This window comes from Oculina patagonica, chromosome 9, assembly GCF_052425735.1.
Source record: "Oculina patagonica isolate OP01 chromosome 9, crgOcupat, whole genome shotgun sequence".
Taxonomy (NCBI): domain Eukaryota; kingdom Metazoa; phylum Cnidaria; class Anthozoa; order Scleractinia; family Oculinidae; genus Oculina; species Oculina patagonica.
The window spans coordinates 22,561,127-22,579,778 of record NC_135766.1 but is presented as its reverse complement, the minus strand read 5'-3'; the positions used below and the strand labels follow the sequence as shown (position 1 = coordinate 22,579,778).

Here is an 18,652-nt window from a genome sequence, read left to right as displayed (position 1 = left end):
CTTAGACTTTGCAAACAACAGAAGCGACAGAGACGATCGGGGCGATCATATGAGAACCAGCCTTAAAAAATTTTGCTTGCGATCGGGGCGATCATATGAGAACATTACACAGACGTCAGCGACGATCGGGGCGATCGCGATCGCTTCGATCGCCCGTGTTCTATCCGGGCGATCGGTCGCAGACCGCGGCGATTATATGAGAACTACTGCCGCAGAGGACGATCGAAGCGATCCAAACTGTCCCATGGTGCATCAGTATTACCCAGAACTACGTTTCCGTTTGGCCTCCCTTTTGCTTCTTCGCCGTAAAAAGGCAATAATGAGAAGATAGGAGGCCACGTATTTTGCCTTTACATCGAAGGCTACCATAAGCGATATCGGAGTTTTGAAAAAACACACGTGTGTCGATCGGAATAAAATCGAATATTCATATGCGGAAACAAAGAAAAAATCATGAATTGTTATCTTGGTTGATTAACCCTATTTTGCATATACCAGACGATCGGGGCGATCATATGAGAACCCCCTGATCGCTTCCAATCGCTTCGATCGCCTACGATCGCCTCAGAATTTGCAAACGACTGAAGCGACAGAGACGATCGGGACGATCATATGAGAACCAGCCTTTAAAGCTCAGGATAAACAGTTAAAAAAAGAAGCAGTGGAACGACAGGACTTTTGCCTTCCCTCGCACGCACGAGCGGCGAAGCACTCGATTTTTTTGCTGGCACGTTTTCGCTGCTTCGCCGCTCGTGCATGTGATCGTGTGTGTGACCCAAATCGAAACCAAAGGTGAGCCTGGTCGCCGGCTACTGTGAGCTGGAAATAAGGCCCACGCCATGCATACAGCAAATTCGAGAAAGGTTGTCGGAAAAGAGCACAAAATTGCACGTGCTGAATACTAATTAATAAGATGGCGACAAACGCGAATTTGCGCGTTTTCTTTCTCTTGCGACATGTGGAAACAAGGTTCTTTTAGCCTTGTGATTTAAGAAGAATTTTCAAAACTCAAAGACATGCAACAGTAAAAGTAAAGCTTCTGTGAGAGACCTTCTGTGAAGAACAACAAAATCTTAATGTGCAAAAATACAAACTTGTACATTTCCTCTAGTCCAATATGCAAAATCCAAGTGAATACCCAGACCACTTTCGGTCTTGTCGCGTGCACTTTTGTCCTTTTTTTCCGACAACCTTTTTCGAATTAACTGTAATTAAAGTCTTTGCTCTCTGCTCTGTTGACCGTGACAAAAAGTTGATGACAAACAACGTTACAACTAAGCAATACAAAAACTTTCTGGGAAAGAAGTTAAGGTTTAAGTTCCTTCATGCAACAAAAAAAAGACGTTTTTTCTTGTATCTCAGACGATTGCCATCAAACTTCAGAAGCGTGCTCGATTGCTCGATCGATTCTTCAAGTGAACATTATGACGTCAAGGCTTTAGTTTCGCGGCTTGATTTCTTTTCTTTTTTCCGTGAACATTACCGAGCCGCAGGAATAAAATTTGCATTTTGTACAAGGAACTGACAAGAATGCGGGAGTCCAGCTGAATACGGAAGTCTTGAGAATACCTTGCTAACACGAGATGAAGTCGATAACTAGCCGTATTTACCTTATTCTTGCGATGTCATCAATGACCATTGCTTTAACACCAAAGCCCGGTAAGTCCATACGCATTATATTTAATATGGAATTAAGAAGACAGCAATCTATCGATTCAACAACTTTGAATTTCATCTAGGTCAGTCAATAAAGAACGTCCACATCAATAGCTATCACTCCCTGCTTGGACAATATGCAGTTACTTGGGAATTACGTTATAGAAATCTTCACCAGATTTCTATCCGTTGCCTTAAAGGTGTTTCGAACACATTTGTAGCTTTCCTTCCCTTTAGGTGGATTTCCACTGACGTGCGTTTACGTGCGTGATCCGCACCCGCACTAAATTCAAATAAAGAAGTATGAGGTTTTGTCGACGCCGAGAATAACGTCTACTTTCCTTCGCGATAATCCAGATCATTGATTCAGCTTGTCTATAGATTTCAAAGCTATTCTTATTAAAATGCGATCATTTCCAAATAAATAAAAAATTCACGTTGCTCAGATGTTACGCTAAATTTACATAATAAGGGCCGATTCGCACTAGCGGACAAGCTTTGTTACAATTGGTAGTTTTCATCATTTATGTGTCAATTGTGGCAGAGAGCCTGATGAATAGCATCTCGTGCACTAAGCAATCAAATTTATTTATGCATTCCTTAAGTACATTAAAACGCGTCAGTTGGTCTTCAGGTACCTTGTTTATGTCCTTTCACACGTGTGTGTAAGTGTCCGCTCGTAAAGCCTACATAACCCGCCTCACACGAGTCACATTAAAAACGATACACAACGCGTTGTTGGTTGACAATCTGTGGCTTATCTCTTAAAATTTTACGGCTAACGAACACGGGTTGGACAATTATCTTCACCTTTAGACTTAGGTTCTTGAGTTGTTCCTTCACATAATTTGCTGACTCGGCACTCTTGGTCTTTGAGTGGTATGACCACTCGAACAACGTAATTTGTTAAAACGAAAAGAATGGGAGGACCAAACAAATTGGAGGATTTCAAATGGCACACGATTTTCTAGTAACATGTTTTATTTGTAATTCACAGAGTTTATCTGCTACTTGTATCCTAAGTCGAGCGGTCAGCTCTATGGATACAGGCCAAAAACAAACGCATCTTTCTTCCCTGAAGCCATCGTTGGTCAAGTTGTGGTGCAGAAAGAGGACCAAATACACGGCGTTTTCTTGGCCAAGAATGAAACTGGTGCAAACAAAATCTCGCTTGGAAATCTCAATGAGACTCTCGGAAACAGCTCTGCTTTTCCAAGCTTTACAATCTCGTTTCTTTTCAAGTTCACCTATCCACTGCCAGAAGCCAGCAAACTTCGAGTGTTCAATGCGATTCCCAACAGGCAGGAGCGAAAAAACAGCAATCCCCTAGACATATATCTCATTCAAATTGGCGGAAACGTAACACTTCACGCCCAAGTGGGACACCACGATTTAGTTACCGACGCCGTGCGAGTGTATGTGCCCTCAGTGAGCCAATGGAATCACGCGACCATTGTGTATCACGGCTCGCGACCGCATCATAATTTTACGGAGATCTATCTCAACGGGACTCGGGAAATCGCTGAACTATACGAAGCTCCTATGGATCCAGAACCGGCAAACGCCAAGCCTTTTGATTACACCATCGGCCACGATGGCGGACCCGCGGACTTGTGGCTCAGCTGGTTTACGCTTACGAATGGAACTCTGAGTGCGGAGCAGGCGAAAGAGCATGCGGATAACACCATCAGTCAAGGTAGTCTCGATATATTTTAGTAAGTCTTTATATAGCATGTGCAGCAGTTTTTCTCCTTTATGTTTTTTAAAAGTACCAAAATAAAGAAGTTAATAGTTTATTGTATTAGTTTTAGTATTAGTTTTATTTAGTTTTTAACATTTTTAACATTCATTTTAGTTTTTAACGGTTGGTGTGATATCTCTAGATTTTGACCGACCTATATGTAGATGTAGAAAGTAAGTCCATTTTTGAACAAAAATAACCACTTGGCTTATTATCGCAAGTTTTACGATATGTTCCCATAATTTTTTTGTGGCCCAATAGGGTAAGCAAAATGTTAACTTAAAATACGGGAGGTGGTTTGCTTTTTTATTTAAAGGTTGGACGAAAGTTATCAATTTTTTCTTTTACTGTTTCAGCGTTACAAGCTGTTCAAGTTGAAGTGAAATTCAGCACCAATTCACTACGTGTGCAAGAAAATGTTGAAAGCATTGACCTTCTGGCTATGAGGACTGGAAATGTTGAAATCGCATCGATAGTGAGGTAAGAGAAAATTAAATTAGACAAAGGTATAATATTCCTTAATAATCAGAACCCAGTAGCTGACAATTGCCAATCTCGTAATCTGATTGGCTAAACAGGCACTTACTATTCCACAATTAGACTGCGTGCTCGACTTGGATATTCGTCTCGGGACTTCGCCCCCATCAACTGCACCAACAATTACCCGATAAAAAAACACCAAACACGTAATCTTACTCTAAAACTTTTCAAAAGTGGAGGGGGTGGAGTCGTGGGGGGAGTCGGAACTCTACGGTAAGCCGGCGGACGAAAATTGGCGGGGCGGAGGGATTGGGAGAAAATGGGAAAATGTCGCAGCACTGAGTATTGTTTTGTTTTGAATCGAAACGGCTCAAGTACGCGGGCTTGAGAATTTTTTTTTTACCCTCAACCCCAAACCCCCTTTCCTCCTCAAATGTTGTGACTGTTTCTAAAAAATAATTACCAGTGTCTGTTTGCTGTTTGATTGAAGTCAAGCTCTTTCAGTTCTCGTTGAATTCAAATTAAAGCCAGGCTCTTTTCTCTCAATATATAAAATATACAAAACCATTTTACTCAAAGTTAAATTTCGATAACTCGATTTAAAAATATGTGTTTTTGTTGAATGGTTTGGTATAAAACAAATTTCAAAATCATACGTTACTAAACATTCAGATACTGAAAGGTCTTAATATTATTTCTTTGCAATGATCTTCAATTCTGCTCTGCAGATTTAGTGCAACAAGTGGGACAGCCAAAATAAACAAGGATTTCTCCTTCCAGTCCACTGGAGACTTTGTTTTCAAACCAGGAGAAGTTTATCGCAGCATTAATGTTTCAATTTTAAGTGATGACTTTACTGAAGACGATGAAAACTTCACGGTCTCCATAAAATCCGTGGATGGTGGCGTGACAACCGTCACGCAAGAGGGCACTGTCACGATAACCATCGCCAGTAATAGTGAGTTTAGTTTTTTTGTTGTTGTTGTTTGAATACTCCGATTGTAGGGAAATTGCATAAAACAGCTTAGAAATCTAAACTTCAAAAGGAAATTACAGTAAAAACCCGCGTATAAGAACACCTATTTTGGCGGTTCAGGCTGATTTGGTTCTTATATAAAGGGTTATAATCTGCAAAATCAGCCTGTAAGTGTTCTTTAGTGTTCTTAAAAAAAGTTTCTTAAAATAAGGAACATACTAGGCTACCAATAGATGAAATCAATATATATGCACACAATGGTATTTTAATTTTAATAAAATTGATAAATCAAGGCAATACTGTACTGTAATTGGGGTGGAACTATTATGTGTGCAATGAAAAGTAGTGTTGATCTTTGATATTTTTCCATATAAGAACAACTTTTATTTTTCAGGCTGAATGTGTTCTTATATAAATGGTACTTTATTTCCTAAAATCAGGCCTGGGTGTTCTTAATCCACTTGTTCTTATACGCGGGTTTTTACTGTAGCATATATTTGGAGAAATTTTCTTGATAAAATGCAGCGTTTTGGATTATAATGGCAACTTTCGAGGAACTTTTTTAATCAAAAGCAATTTTTTGGACTTTTTGGAGCAACTATCGAGCACCTTTTTTAAGAAATTGCGAGCAACGTTCTTAAAAATTTGAGCAACTTGTGGAAAGCCCTTGTTGTGATCACCCATCCCCTCCTCTCCTCCATTCCCTCGCCTGCAAAAGGGTATATGTCAAACGAGGATTGCTTAAAAAATGTTTACACGGTGTTTTTTCGGGCCTCAGTATCTAACTAACAATTATATTACATAGAATTACGTAGAAGTTGTTCTACAGGTGGAAAATAAGGCTCCTGAGGCCGGTTGTTCGAAAACAGATTAACGCCCGCTGTAACTCTTGTGTTAAAAGTGTTTTCCTATTTTTCATTGCTAAGTTTTTTTGTGTTTAACATTTATAAAAGTCAACACTTATGCTAAAGCTGGTTTAGCTCATGGTGTATTAAACAACCTTGAGGCCTTGTTTCAATCGTCTAAACCCGTTTTTACGTTCTTTTTTTGCAAGCTGGCCCAGCAGGTCCTGAAGCACCTACGCAGGGACAAGAGGAAGACCTCACGAAAGGTACACCTTTTTGGTTGTCAATACACGGCAGAAAATAGGCTCTATGGTCTATTTAACAAATAGATTCCATTTTGCCGTGCGTCTGTTCAAGAAAAGATCACAGATGACGTGGCCCACGAGCCGCTAGGCGAGTGGGTCACTGGTGTTCTTACCACATTTTGACGTCTTCTGTCATCTATAACTGAACAGGCCCACGGCAAAATTGAATCTATTTGTTTTATATAATAAAACTCTGATTTGGACTATGAACTCTGATCACGCGCGCGAGTCACACCACCGTGTGACGTCATCTATGCGTCTGTACTCTAATAGATCATAAGTAAGAACCAATCAAAATGTGCGTAGAATTCAGGTTATTATATAAACTCTCATCGACCATAAATTTGGACCAATCAGCGCGCGAGAATTCTCTCGGTTATGGTATAATTAAATCTGACGTCAGCGTTTTCGAAAAGCTCCGTTTTCGCCACACTACACTCTTGATCTGGAGGCCGTTTTCGGAAAATCCACACACCGTTGCTTAAAATTCCAATCACTTTCTCTTTCCATTATTCGTACGTATTCTCGGTATTGGACTGGAACTATGGCTTGCAATCATAGCCAAATGCAATACGGGGGAATCTTTTCAAATGCAAATGTCATGAAGGTCTTTTTGATTATTTTCCCCCGCATGCAATTACAACCTTCATTGCAAGATTGTTCCAGTCTTATGGTCTATTTTGAAGACTGAGACTGAACGGATTCAACGTAAATATGTTTACCGAAACACGGCCTTGAATGTCGAAAACGAATACTTATGTTAATTCTCGAATTGCGGCTGGAAATGTGTAAGACTGACCGGACTCAAAATCAGATACAATTGGGGAAAACATGGTTCGCGGTACCACTGTTTCAAAGACTTTAATGAGTTAGAGAGAACTGTAAGAAACTCAGCAAGTTTGCCAATTTTTAAGAAGTGTCTTTTTCCTGCTTTTCATATGTTGTAAATTTTTATATATTTCGGTTTTAGGTCTAATTTATTGATCATTGTATTATTATATCATTTATATCTAGTGTTAGGACCTCTATGTAAGCCACTTTTAGTGATGGAGCTTCCTAATAAAAGATTGTTATTATTACTCATCGTAACCACTCGAACAACGTTATTTGTTTTTGAAAGAAAAGAATGGGAGGACCAAGCAGATTTGCGGATTTCAAATAGCACACGAGTTTCTAGTAACATGTTTTATTTCTAATTCACAGAGTTTATCTGGTATTTGTATCCTACATGCAACGGTCAGCTCTATGGATACAGGCCAAAAACAAACACATCCTACCTTCCTGAAGCCATCGCTGGTCAAGTTGTGGTACAGAAAGAGGACCAAATACACGGCGTTCTATTGGCCAAGAATGAAAATGGTGCAAACAAAATCTCGCTCGGGGATCTCAATGAGAACCTCGGTAACAGCTCTGCTTTTCCAAGCTTTACAATCTCGTTTCTTTTCAAGTTCACCTATCCACTGCCAGAGGCCAGCAAACTTCGAGTGTTCAATGCAATTCCCTTCGAGGAGGAGCGTAAAAACAGCAATCCCATGGAGATATATCTCATTCAAATTGGCAGAAACGTGTCACTTCACGCCTCAGTGGGACACCACGATTTAGTAACCGATGGTGCGCGAGTGCTCGTGCCCCCAGTGAGCCAATGGAATCACGCTACTATTGTGCATCACGGCTCGCACGAGAATGAAACGGAGATCTATCTCAACGGGACTCGGGAAGTCGCTGATCTATACGAAGTTGCTATGCATCCAGAACCGGCAAACGCCAAGCCTTTGGAGTACACAATCGGCAGCGATCAAGGACCCGCGGACTTGTGGCTCAGCTGGTTTTCGCTAACCAAAGAAACTCTGACTGCAGAGCAGGCGAAAGAGCATGCGGATCTCACCATCTGTCAAGGTAACTCTACTTCTCTAGTTCTACTCCTCGTTACTGTCTGTGTGTGTGTGTGTGTGTGAATGGAAATCGTGTCCCGTTTTTTTTATACTGTGTAACCTTAATTGCAATATTTTTTTCCGCTTGGCCCAGCCACTTAGCTCGATTAGCCTTAGCTATTTCTAAGTGGCTGTTCTCTTTTTTTATTGTAAATTTTTTCCTCTTGCTTGTATTTATTTATTGTAACTCTTCTGGGCACAAATAAAAGATTGTTGTTGTATTTACTATATAGGTACTGAAATTTACCCACCGAAAAGCTGCAACGTAAATTTTCGTTCGCAACCCAACGTAAACCAATCAAATGGCGTGTATTGCTTTTTTCACGTGTGAGTAAAATGATACGTCCAATCAGAAGCCGGGTATCATGTTTTTTGACGTTTATTAAAGACATATCAAGTTGAAGTTTTTCATTCAAGGCTGATTGGCAGCGTTTCGCATACAACCCATCTCTTGGTGTAGTTAAAAAGCTTTTTTTACTATTGTAATATTCCAGCGTTTACGTTGAAACTTTCTCGGTTTTCCTTAAAAAACATAAGTGAAAAGTCCAAGGTTCTTTGACAGAAGAAATTATTGAAGTCTGGAGAACAAGAACACACAAGAAAAACTGTTGAATAAATATTTTTGACAAGCAAAAAACACGACGAGTAGACTGTTAGCCTGCGAATACAGCCGCCTCTCATTCGCGTCCCGCAACCTCGCTCTTCGTTGCGGGACGCGAATGAGAGGCGGCTGTATTCGCAGGCTAGTAGACTGTTCACAGTCCCTTATTTTCCGCTCTCCCACCCCCACGCTATAAGCATCCCGCCCCGCCACCCACGGGATTTTTGCACTCTCCCCAGTTTTCGCTCGCGTTTTTAAACCAAGATGGCGGCCCGTCGGACTGAACGATCGATCTCTACGACTTCACGGAAAAATAGGGGACTGAGAACAGTCTACACGACGAGCGAAGGGGCACAGTAGCTTTAGAGGAACTAGACAAGTATCTCGCAGGTTTAACCGCACTGTTAGTTCCAGTTAACTTGGCAGGCAGCCTAAGCTCGATATATATTAAAGTACAATGAATATGACCTTTGCATTGTTACGTAATTCGAGCGATTTGCGTATTTATAAGGATTTGTATGGGGAAATAAATAAAGCCGAAAAGATCGAACTAAAACTGCGCTAAATCGCTCTAAATCGGCTAAAAACCACACAGCACGCAAAGGGAGCAACAAAGGAGTTAAGGTGAGCAGTTTTTATTGTAATTCAACGGTTATTTTTTTCGATCTTTTCGGCTTTATTTATTTCCCCATACAACTCCCTATAAATATGCAAATCGCTTGAATTACGTAACAATGCAAAGGTCATCTTCATGCATTGTAGTCATATATCGAGCTTGGGCTACCTGTGAAAGAACAGAACAAAGAGCAAGATGAATGCTACCATGAGTTAGCGGATTGGGGAGGTGGGGTCATAAAAGATCCCGCGAGCCTCATTGTGAGTCTTGTAAGGGAGTGGGGTGGGGCTATAGGAGATGCAATGGGTAACTGGATAGTGGGAGGGGACGATGGAAAGAAACAGTAGTCTCTGCTTATTTTAGAGAGTCTTTTGCATATGCAACAATTTTCCCTCCTTTATATCATTTAAAATCACAAAAATAAAGAAGTCAAAATAAGCTTATTTTAAACAGAAATAAGCTCATGGCTTACTATCGAAAGTTTCTCGATATGTTCCGTATGTTTTTATGTGGCTCAGTAGCGTAACTGTAAGAAGAATGCCAACTTTTTAAAATACAGGAGTCTGTTTGCCTTATTTCAAGGTAGGACAAATATAATTCTTTTTTATCGTCTGTTTTAGCTTTGCAAGCTGTTCAAGTTGAAGTGAAATTTAGCACCAATTCACTACGTGTGCAAGAACATGTTGAAAGCGTTAACCTTCTGGTTATGAGGACCGGAAATGTCGAAATCGCATCGATAGTGAGGTTAGAGAAAATTAAACTAGACAAAGGTATAATATTCTTTGATAATCAATGCCCAATGGGCAAAGTCAAAACAAAAGAGAGGTTGTAACTCAGTTCATTGATCGAGCAAATATCCATTATCCCACTATCAAGTCTACGGCTGAAATCTCTGATACAGAAACTACTTTCCTGGACACCATCCCTTACAAAGGCGAATGATTCATATACGAATAAGTGCTTTATCAATGGGGGAGGCTTAAACACTGCTTCGAACAAATTCCTCTAAAACATTATATATATTTAAGAAAAAGAATCAAGCACTTCCAATCGCGTTTAACGAGGGACCGGAAGTTACCCTAGAAGACTAGTAGTCGCGAAAGTTAATTTGAAAACGTACAGAAATTAATCAAACGTCTCTTCGAGATATTGGCTATTTTGCATGAGGTATGAGTAGGGGAAATGATAATACTGAAAGCGATTTGCGATGCATTAAATCAACAGGTTAAACTCGATCTTAAAGTTTGACTGCCACTTTACTCCAAAAAAAGGTTATCAGTTGATTGATTGCCCTGATTTTCAGCTTGTTGGGAATTTTCCTTTGTCAAATTCCTGCTGAGCCATAAACCAAGCGTCTGTCATTAACTTCTCGAGTTTCTTTCACCCTTGTCTATTTATTTACATTTTGTCAGAGGCACATTGCGGTAAAGCTTAAAAAAACCTTTCCGTTAGTTGATCTTGTCCTTTTATAGGCGACGAGCAAAAGCCATTATAGCAAGTACATAAAACGGACTAAATGACGGTGTTTCCGTGATTATCGGCTGGCTGCAAATTTCTGCTTGGATTAACGAATGTATAAATATACGTTGTTATGAATGTCTCCTAAGTAGACGTATAGGGAAGTCTACGGTAAGCCGGCGAAGAAAAATTGGCGGGAAGCGGGATTGGGAGAAAATGAGAAACTTTCGAAGCAACGAGTAATGCTTTGCAATAGAAATGGCAAAAGTAGTCGGGAACAGGGGTTAAATTTCAGACACCCTTGTACCCCCAACCCCAAACTCCTTTCCTCCTTAAACGTTGTGACTGTAATAATTCCCAGTGACTGTTTGCTGTTTGATTGAAGTCAAGCTCTTTCCGGTTAAATTTAAAGTCAGGCTCTTTTCTCTCAATATATAAAACATACAAAACCATTTTACCCGTAGGTCGTCAAACCAGGAAAATAAAAATCGAAAATTTGATTTTAAAAATATGTGTTTTTGTTAAGTAGTTTGGAATATAACAAATTTCAAAATTATACGTTACTGAAAATTCACCATTTCTTTGCATTGATCTTTGATTCTGTTCTGCAGGTTTAGTGCTTCAAGTGGGACAGCCAAAATAAACAAGGATTTCTCCTTCCCGAATACTGGCGACTTTGTTTTCAGACCAGGAGAAGTTTATCGCAGCATCAATGTTCCGATCTTAAGTGATGACTTTGCTGAAGACGATGAAAACTTTACGGTCTCCATAGAATCCGTGGATGGTGGCGTGACCACCGTCACGCAAGAAGGCACTGTTACGATAACCATCGCCAGCAATAGTAAGGTTTTTTTTTTTGGTTTACAAAGCAGAAAATAACCCCCTTTTCTCTAAAACCCTTCTTATTAAAAACGCATAAGTTCTCATTATGACTTTTATGTATGCAGTGAAAAGTTTGATCATTCCCCAGCTATCAAAAACTGCATTGAGTTGTGCGGCAAAGCTCGCCTGTGTATTAAACAGGCCTCAGAGAGTTTGTATTTCTCCTCGCCACGCGTATTGTCAGTTAAACCATCGAAGAAGGGATTTGTTATTTCACTACATCTTTCTTGTTATTTAGTTCCAAATTGAGGCATTACAGTGTAATGCGGAAAACAACAGTGTAATAGCGTGTCATATTTCGCGCATATTTCAATGTATTGAAGTAATTTAGTGGCATAGGGTTGGAAGATTCCTCATAACCTTTTTTTCTATACCGATGGTTAACGGTCTCAAAATTTAAACACTTTTTTATTTTTCTTGTTGACATCCTTTTTGCACCAACACGTTTTTTATGATTGACAAGGTTAGTAAAAGAAAGCGAAAATGTTCTGCAAAGAGAATATTCTTACCCTTCCTTTCCCCCCCGGCCCCCCCCCCCCCCTCCCTTCCCCAACCCATTTATAATGTCGCATTATGCAATTAATCGACATTTACAATCATGTTTATTTGTTCCCTTATAGCTACACCCGCCTCTGTCGGCCCAAGCGGAAATGGAAATTCAATCCCCGTACAGTGGATAATTGTTGTTACTGTTTTCGTGGTTGTACTAGCAATTGTCTTGTTTGTTGTTTTCTTCGTCCGGTTCAGACGACGCAAAACGCTAATGGACGCAGGTAGGTTCCCCTTTTCTTATCTAATTGAAGTCAGTCACCCGGGACCGATTCCAAATGGATCTGCATGGTCCTAAAACCGGCCTGGATAGGCTTTTTGCAGAAGACAAGCTATGATAATAATAATAACAACGAATATTTAATGGAAATGGCCCTTCAGTACATGAGTACTGTTATCAAAGGGGTCCTGTAAAAAGGACCATCCCGTCCTCGTCTGGCCCGATTTTTAGACCTACAATGTACAGTAAAAATGCAGGTCACATATCGGAACATTTGCTGTGTTTAACCGAGACTTGCCTTGGTGAACACTTACACTACTCTGAAGGGACCTTCTCATCTTGACCTCGTTAGACGTCACTTCGCGTGCTTTGCAATTTGCACTAAACTAGTAGTGTGTTTTTGAACAAGACACTACTCTAGTACCTCCCACCACTCAGGCGTATGAATGAGCACCAGGTATAGAATTTAATGCTTTTGGTAACCCTGCGATGGACTGCATTCCTTTCAGGGGAAGTAGAAATATACTTAGTCGCTTATATAATGCCACTGAAACCGGGAAACGCTTCGGCGTGCTGGGCCACTAAGCTCGAACGCAGACTTTAACTTGCCCGTAGTATACGTGTACCTTTCTTCCAGTAGCCTATAAATGAAGTGTGGTCCGTTCTCTTTTGTTTTGCAGAAAGGACAACAGCCGCAGTGGAAGCTTCACAAAACAACTTCACTTTTGATGAAATCGAGGGTAGTTCTTCGCTGCCTCGTGCAGAAACTGCGAAATACGGAGTCGTACCCATTCCCCCGCCCTGTTCACAGTACCAAAGCATTGACCACTTAACAAAAGAACCGGTCATTTACAATGGAATTTATGAAGAATTAAACATCGGGACTTTGATTAGCGGCCAGGAATACGAGATTCCGGGTAAACGCAAAGTTGAAGTTGAATATCTTGAGTTAGTGAACAACACGAGTTTGCCAAATTAACTTCCTGGAAACGGCAAGATTGACAGTAATGAATACCTTGAACCAGTGAACATCAAGGATTTGCCAACTGGAAATACCACTTACAGTTGAAACGTAATTAGTTCCAAATATCGTGAATACCATGAGCTTGAGAGTGACACAGATTTGCGATCTGGAAACGACTCGTCAATTGTTTATTAATTTCCATACTAAAAACATTGTTGATCCTTACTGTCTTCAACGTGTAAAAGCTACACAAATTAGTATACATAAAGTCATTCCGAATATAATCAAATATTTTCAAAACTTAACTTGTTTAATTTTACACTTATTAATTTTACATGCATAAACGTAAAACAAGAATAAGAATCGAGAATAAGATATATAGACAAATTTGTAATAAGTTATCGACTTCTACTAGGTATCTCCACTCTTTTAGATTGTACTTTTCACAAGTTAAATTTTAAGGATTTCCTACACAAGCATCAATTTGTGCACCGAACTATGTATATGCTGTTTTCAAAATAACCCAAATATAAAACGACGGTCTGAAAACTATTCGATATTCTACCAACTTGTAAAGGTTTTTTTGAGGAAAGGTATACTTTTAAAGGGGTTTAAAAACTCATTAATAATTCATAAAGAAAATACAAAAGAAATTAATGTTTAATGAGTGTCTTTATATCTGATAAAGACACGGCTAAACTTTACGTCCAATTTTCTAGCCCAAAATAACCCCAAATCTAAATATTAGTGCAAGAATGAGTTTATCAACATCAGAAGATTTTCAAGCCATTCAATAAATTCGCAGCTCGTGTTTTATCAAGTCTAAAACACTCGGCTGCGCCTCGTGTTTTAAACTTGATAAAACACTGCTGCTCATTTATTAAACATTACATCATTTAATTGGATACAGCAGTTCACAGTTATGTTATGGGCACACAACATTATGGCAAACCACCTCGTCAACAGTTGCTCAAGTAAATTAAGGCATGGGCCTCCAGTTATTTATTATCTCTTGGAGCTTTAGTTGTAGCAGCGCTAGCATGAAACTTTGAAACTTTACCAGATCCATGGATTACCAGTTGTTGTCGTTTTGGCATGTCTGGAATATGCAAATTGGGACACGTTACCTCTCAAAGCCCAAAATTATCTTACGTAAAACAGGACACTTTTTCTTGCTTCATTAAAATTGTTGTTCGTTTTATAACTTTAAGACGATTAAGTACATCGTTTCTTTGCTTGGAAAAGTTAAAGATTTCCCTCGATTATTTGGTGTATCAAGTCTCGTGACCTAATTTGCATAACTTTGACATGTCAAAGACTCATCAATTTTGGAGACTCATCTGTGTACCACAATTTTATGTTGTAATGAAACTACGCCTCAGAAAGTAGACCACCCCCTCGCTTTTTGAGGGAAATAACTGTTGACCCATTCCTAATTTACACGAGTGATAAAGGTTCCATCCACCACATTGCCATTTAAGTTCACGCCCAATATACTTTGTCTTGCAGTTTAGCCACCATGTAGAGTGCACGTCGCGGACTTTAAAAACAAAAGATAATCCGTGAGACTGCATTCTGCCATTTATTTCGACTCAGAGTGGAAAGGAAAACACTTTAACATTCCTTGTTCAATTGACAACCTAGCCCTTTTATCCTTCTGACGGTGAGCTACTTTTCTCCTTCTTTTCTTCTCTTCTGTGGTCGAATGCCTGCGGGCTATTTTAGTCAGCTATAACATTTCTTGACACTTCAGAAATTTCAGCTGTAAAGTTCCCATCAGAACTGTGACCCTCAAGATGACTGCTCCGTTTAATGCATAATTTTATTTGCTTTTTAGCTATGTTTTAATAATAAACATTTGAATGCAGATAACAACGCTGTTGAAATAGTGGTCTAATAGTAATTATGAAAAACATAAAATCCTAAAATTGTGTATTGTGATCTCTTTCCTTTTTTCTTTCTTTCTTTCTTTCTTTCTTTCTTTCTTACTGTATTTGAGGTGCCGTAGGTGTGTGAAACAGAATTGTTGGTTTGAAAACCCGAACACATCGTAGACAAATCTGTGTGGCTTGTATCGTTTGAGCCTCACATTCCAACAAAACACATGAAAAGTTGCCCCTCCTCCCAGGAGGGACCGTTCCAAATTACCAAGAAAAAAGCCCTGGGAACGAAAATTCACAGGCATCTCTCGTCACTTTAAATTCTTTATTTGATGTAATAAATCTTACAAGCTTGGAGGTAAACCTGAAAAAACGATTGTAAAAAATACTTTCTGTCTACGAGAATGACTATTTCATGATCATTTAATTGGAAAACTTTCTCGCAAGGTATCGTCGTATTTCACGTCAAATAAATATTCCACATGCATTTGAATTCGCCTGCTGGGAGTGGGAAGGCCAGGCTTGCCATGGAAGGCTTCCTCGAAGGCTGTTTTTTTTTTTCAACTTTAGGTTTCGACTAGTTTTTCCAAATTTAAGTTTCGTTCTAGTGAAAAACAGTCAATCCGGGAAAAAAAAGAAATTGACGAATTTCTTAACGCAACGCAAATATTTTTATTTTCAAGGTAAAATAAAATCAATCCATTGTTTAATTCTCGTTTTAAGGTTTTTAAAATTGACCATAAAAAATGCAACAGATTTCTAACAATCTAAAAGATCTCTGTTGATTTAAAGATTTAAAAAGATTTCAGGTAACTATAATCTTTGAAAAGATTTCAAAAGATCTTTAAGCCTAAAGGAGAAAAAGATCTAAAGGATCTGCGATGATCTTATAACGATTTTAAAGATGTGAAAAGATCTCTAACGATCTGAAGGATATCTGTGATCTTAAAGGGGGGTGCCTGAAGGGTCAAATGGGAACTGGGATTAGAGCAAATTTTCACAGGTAAAATGGGTTTTGGGTCACTGGGACTGGGAATCACAAACAAATAAACAATAGAGCTGGGATTTAGATTTGGAAAATCGGCAAAACAATAGACCAAAAAATGGGATTTCTGCAAAAATTTGGACCCTCTTTAAGCTATTAAATTTAAATTAAATTTCTGTAGTTATTTTTACATCTAAAAAGACCTTCAAAGATCTCAAAGATCTTTGGTGAACTAAATGATCTGAAAAATCGTTAACGATCTAAAAGTTCTCATATCTCTGACGATCTAAAAGTTTTAAAGTCGCTTATTATCAAAAAGATCCTAAAGATTGCTAAATATCTTAATACAATGTAATAAAAATAATATTATATCTGATGATCTTTAAAAAAGTAACGGATCTCGAACGATCGTAACGAACTAAATAATTAGAAGAGTTATTGTTTGTTATAGGAATATAGTGCACCAGTCCAGGTGGCTTTTTCATTTTTGGTGTAACGTTGTTAACCAGGTAATCTACTTTTCTTGAAGTTAAGAAATATCTGTTTTGGTCAGCCAAGGTTCGTATCCTGTATTTTCTATTTCTAGCATAACATCTAAAAAATCTTGAAAGCTATAAAACTCTTAAATTTAATGCAATACATTCTATCGGTACATTTAATGTTTGCCTTTTTTGTTTGAAAATAGTATTTTTGCGACAGTTGAAAATGTTTGATGAACATCAGGCCATTATATGTTCCGGTGATAGTTTATGGATTGTGTTTTGTTAGGATATATAGGTTTTAGAATGCTTAGTTACAGAAAACTGTAGACTTTTACATGGGATTGAAATAGCAAAAAACACAGAACATTTCTTTTATGTAGTTAATTTCAATCTTTCAATTTGTAGTTAATTTCATTCTCCAAGAATAAAACCGTCATCCCAAAAGAATCGATGCATATCCATTTCATGACATTAAAAGAGCAAAAATCCTGCAGAGGCTTTATCATCGTTTTAGGCCATTGTCGTTTGTCTAGATTCGTGTGAAAGGAGGTGCAACAAACCGCCTACACTCAAATGGAATTGTCTTCAACAATCACAAAAAACTACTTTTTAGCAGATACAAACCCGTATTTATTTCCTGGTTAGACATACAAATCATGAAACTTTTAAGAAATTGAGCAAAGTACATGGACCAATTATTTAATAAATTTCAAGTAGTTAGCTTACGCACAAAACTGTAAAAACATGCTGTGAACAGCTCGCTGGTTAAATGGAACAGGCTTGGTGACAAAACTTTATCTCAGAATTTTAATTTTTTGTTCCACGCTCGTAACGAATCTTTATCAGGACTCGATCTTTATCAAAACTTGACATGTTTGCTTGATTCTAGACTATTGCTGACAAATCCCTAGACTATGCTTGGCATTCCCCTTTCTTCTTGACATTGATTGTCTAAATAGTTTGCTTGTAGGTGCAAAGCTTGCTCGTAAATCGTTTTATATCATAATATTAATCTGATCCTTTTGTGGAAGTGCTGCAGCCTGAAGTGCGACCAGCTTGGAAAACCATTAGAACACTCCTAGGCCTTCGTAATAGACCCAGCGGAATCTTTATCGTCACCGGGTTTTCAAAAAAAGTCACTGGGTTGGCCAACTTCCCACTGAGTCGGCTTATTTGAGCACGTTTTTTAAATAGGTTTATTCGACAAAAGTCACACCGCACAGTCACTGGGGAAGCATAAAAATAGGCGGGTAAAATCAAAATATTCACTGGGTAGGGGAAAATAATCCACTGGGTTAGGTCTGTTACAGAGGGGTGTATTAGAGCTGGCTGTCGAATTTTGCAGGAAAAAATGGCCTGGTACTACACCTTCGAAAAACCACTGAGTAAGAGTTGAATTGATAGTCTCTCGATTGCTTCAAAAATTGTGAGAACGTCATAATTCGGTCCAGACGTACTTTCTTACCTCCTGCTATTTTACCTTCCTATGATTCAGTATACTTCAGTGGAATTTACAGAGACAGACTAGTAAATGTTGAACCGATACCTAAGATTTAATTTTAAATATGTCATGGACTAGTTTTTCTTACTTTAGGGACTGGTCAATAAGTATCAGGGGGGGTGGGCCGGAGCAATTGGAAAAGTGGTGGCTCGAAAATTTGTGACCCACCCCTTCCGTCTGGCTTAAAACCGACTAACCCACCCCTGACAGGGGGTTGAAAATTACATGACCCACCCCCTTTGCTAAAAAAAATCAAGGGGCCTATCATTTCTTTATCATCTGTTAGGGGTTGGAGATATTTTATTTGACTTCAGCTTTTAAAGTGAAACTCCCTACATAGACATTTTCCCTGATGGACACTGCAGTTCCATGTACGCCTTTTTCCATTTCTTAATACCAAAGAAGGATGAATTTATCACTTCCCATACTAGCCTTTTGTAAGTTTTCCACATATTTGTGTGTTAAGTCCATGGGGAAATTTAGACACAAACATATGCAGAAAACTGAATCAGTATATGATATTAATTCATAATCAATTATTGAAGAGTTCATATTTTTATACAGAAATTAATAACATAAA

At 38.8% G+C, this 18,652-nt stretch overlaps 2 protein-coding genes across 3 annotated transcripts in view; both read left to right on the top strand.

Moving 5' to 3' along the window:
* The first annotated feature begins 439 nt into the window (after positions 1-439).
* LOC144666110 (uncharacterized) lies at positions 440-13,683 on the top strand. Of its 2 annotated transcripts, none has more exons than XM_078527468.1 (10): positions 440-1,659; positions 2,654-3,352; positions 3,754-3,877; positions 4,606-4,835; positions 5,908-5,964; positions 7,207-7,899; positions 9,772-9,895; positions 11,221-11,450; positions 12,112-12,264; positions 12,941-13,683. In XM_078527468.1, exons 1-10 carry the CDS (start codon positions 1,584-1,586, stop codon positions 13,237-13,239), a joined length of 2,685 nt encoding a protein of 894 aa, XP_078383594.1. In that variant the 5' UTR covers positions 440-1,583; the 3' UTR covers positions 13,240-13,683. The 2 variants fall into 2 exon arrangements, with proteins under 2 accessions (XP_078383594.1, XP_078383595.1); XM_078527469.1 differs by having other exon boundaries at positions 679-792.
* A 2,903-nt stretch (positions 13,684-16,586) lies between these two features.
* Positions 16,587-18,652, top strand: part of LOC144666155 (uncharacterized) — an 8,573-nt gene continuing 6,507 nt past the window's right edge. Inside the window, exon 1 of the mRNA XM_078527519.1 lies at positions 16,587-16,647. The gene's annotated coding sequence lies outside the window, so the exon portion shown is untranslated. The remainder of the gene's footprint in view (positions 16,648-18,652) is intronic.

Coding starts and splice junctions, on each gene's coding strand:
- LOC144666110 (XM_078527468.1), top strand. CDS start 1,584: ATGAAGTCGATAACTAGCCGTATTTACCTTATTCTTGCGATGTCATCA. Junction 1,660..2,653: donor TGCTTTAACACCAAAGCCCG/GTAAGTCCATAC, acceptor TGTAATTCACAG/AGTTTATCTGCTACTTGTAT. Junction 4,836..5,907: donor GATAACCATCGCCAGTAATA/GTGAGTTTAGTT, acceptor TTTTTTTGCAAG/CTGGCCCAGCAGGTCCTGAA.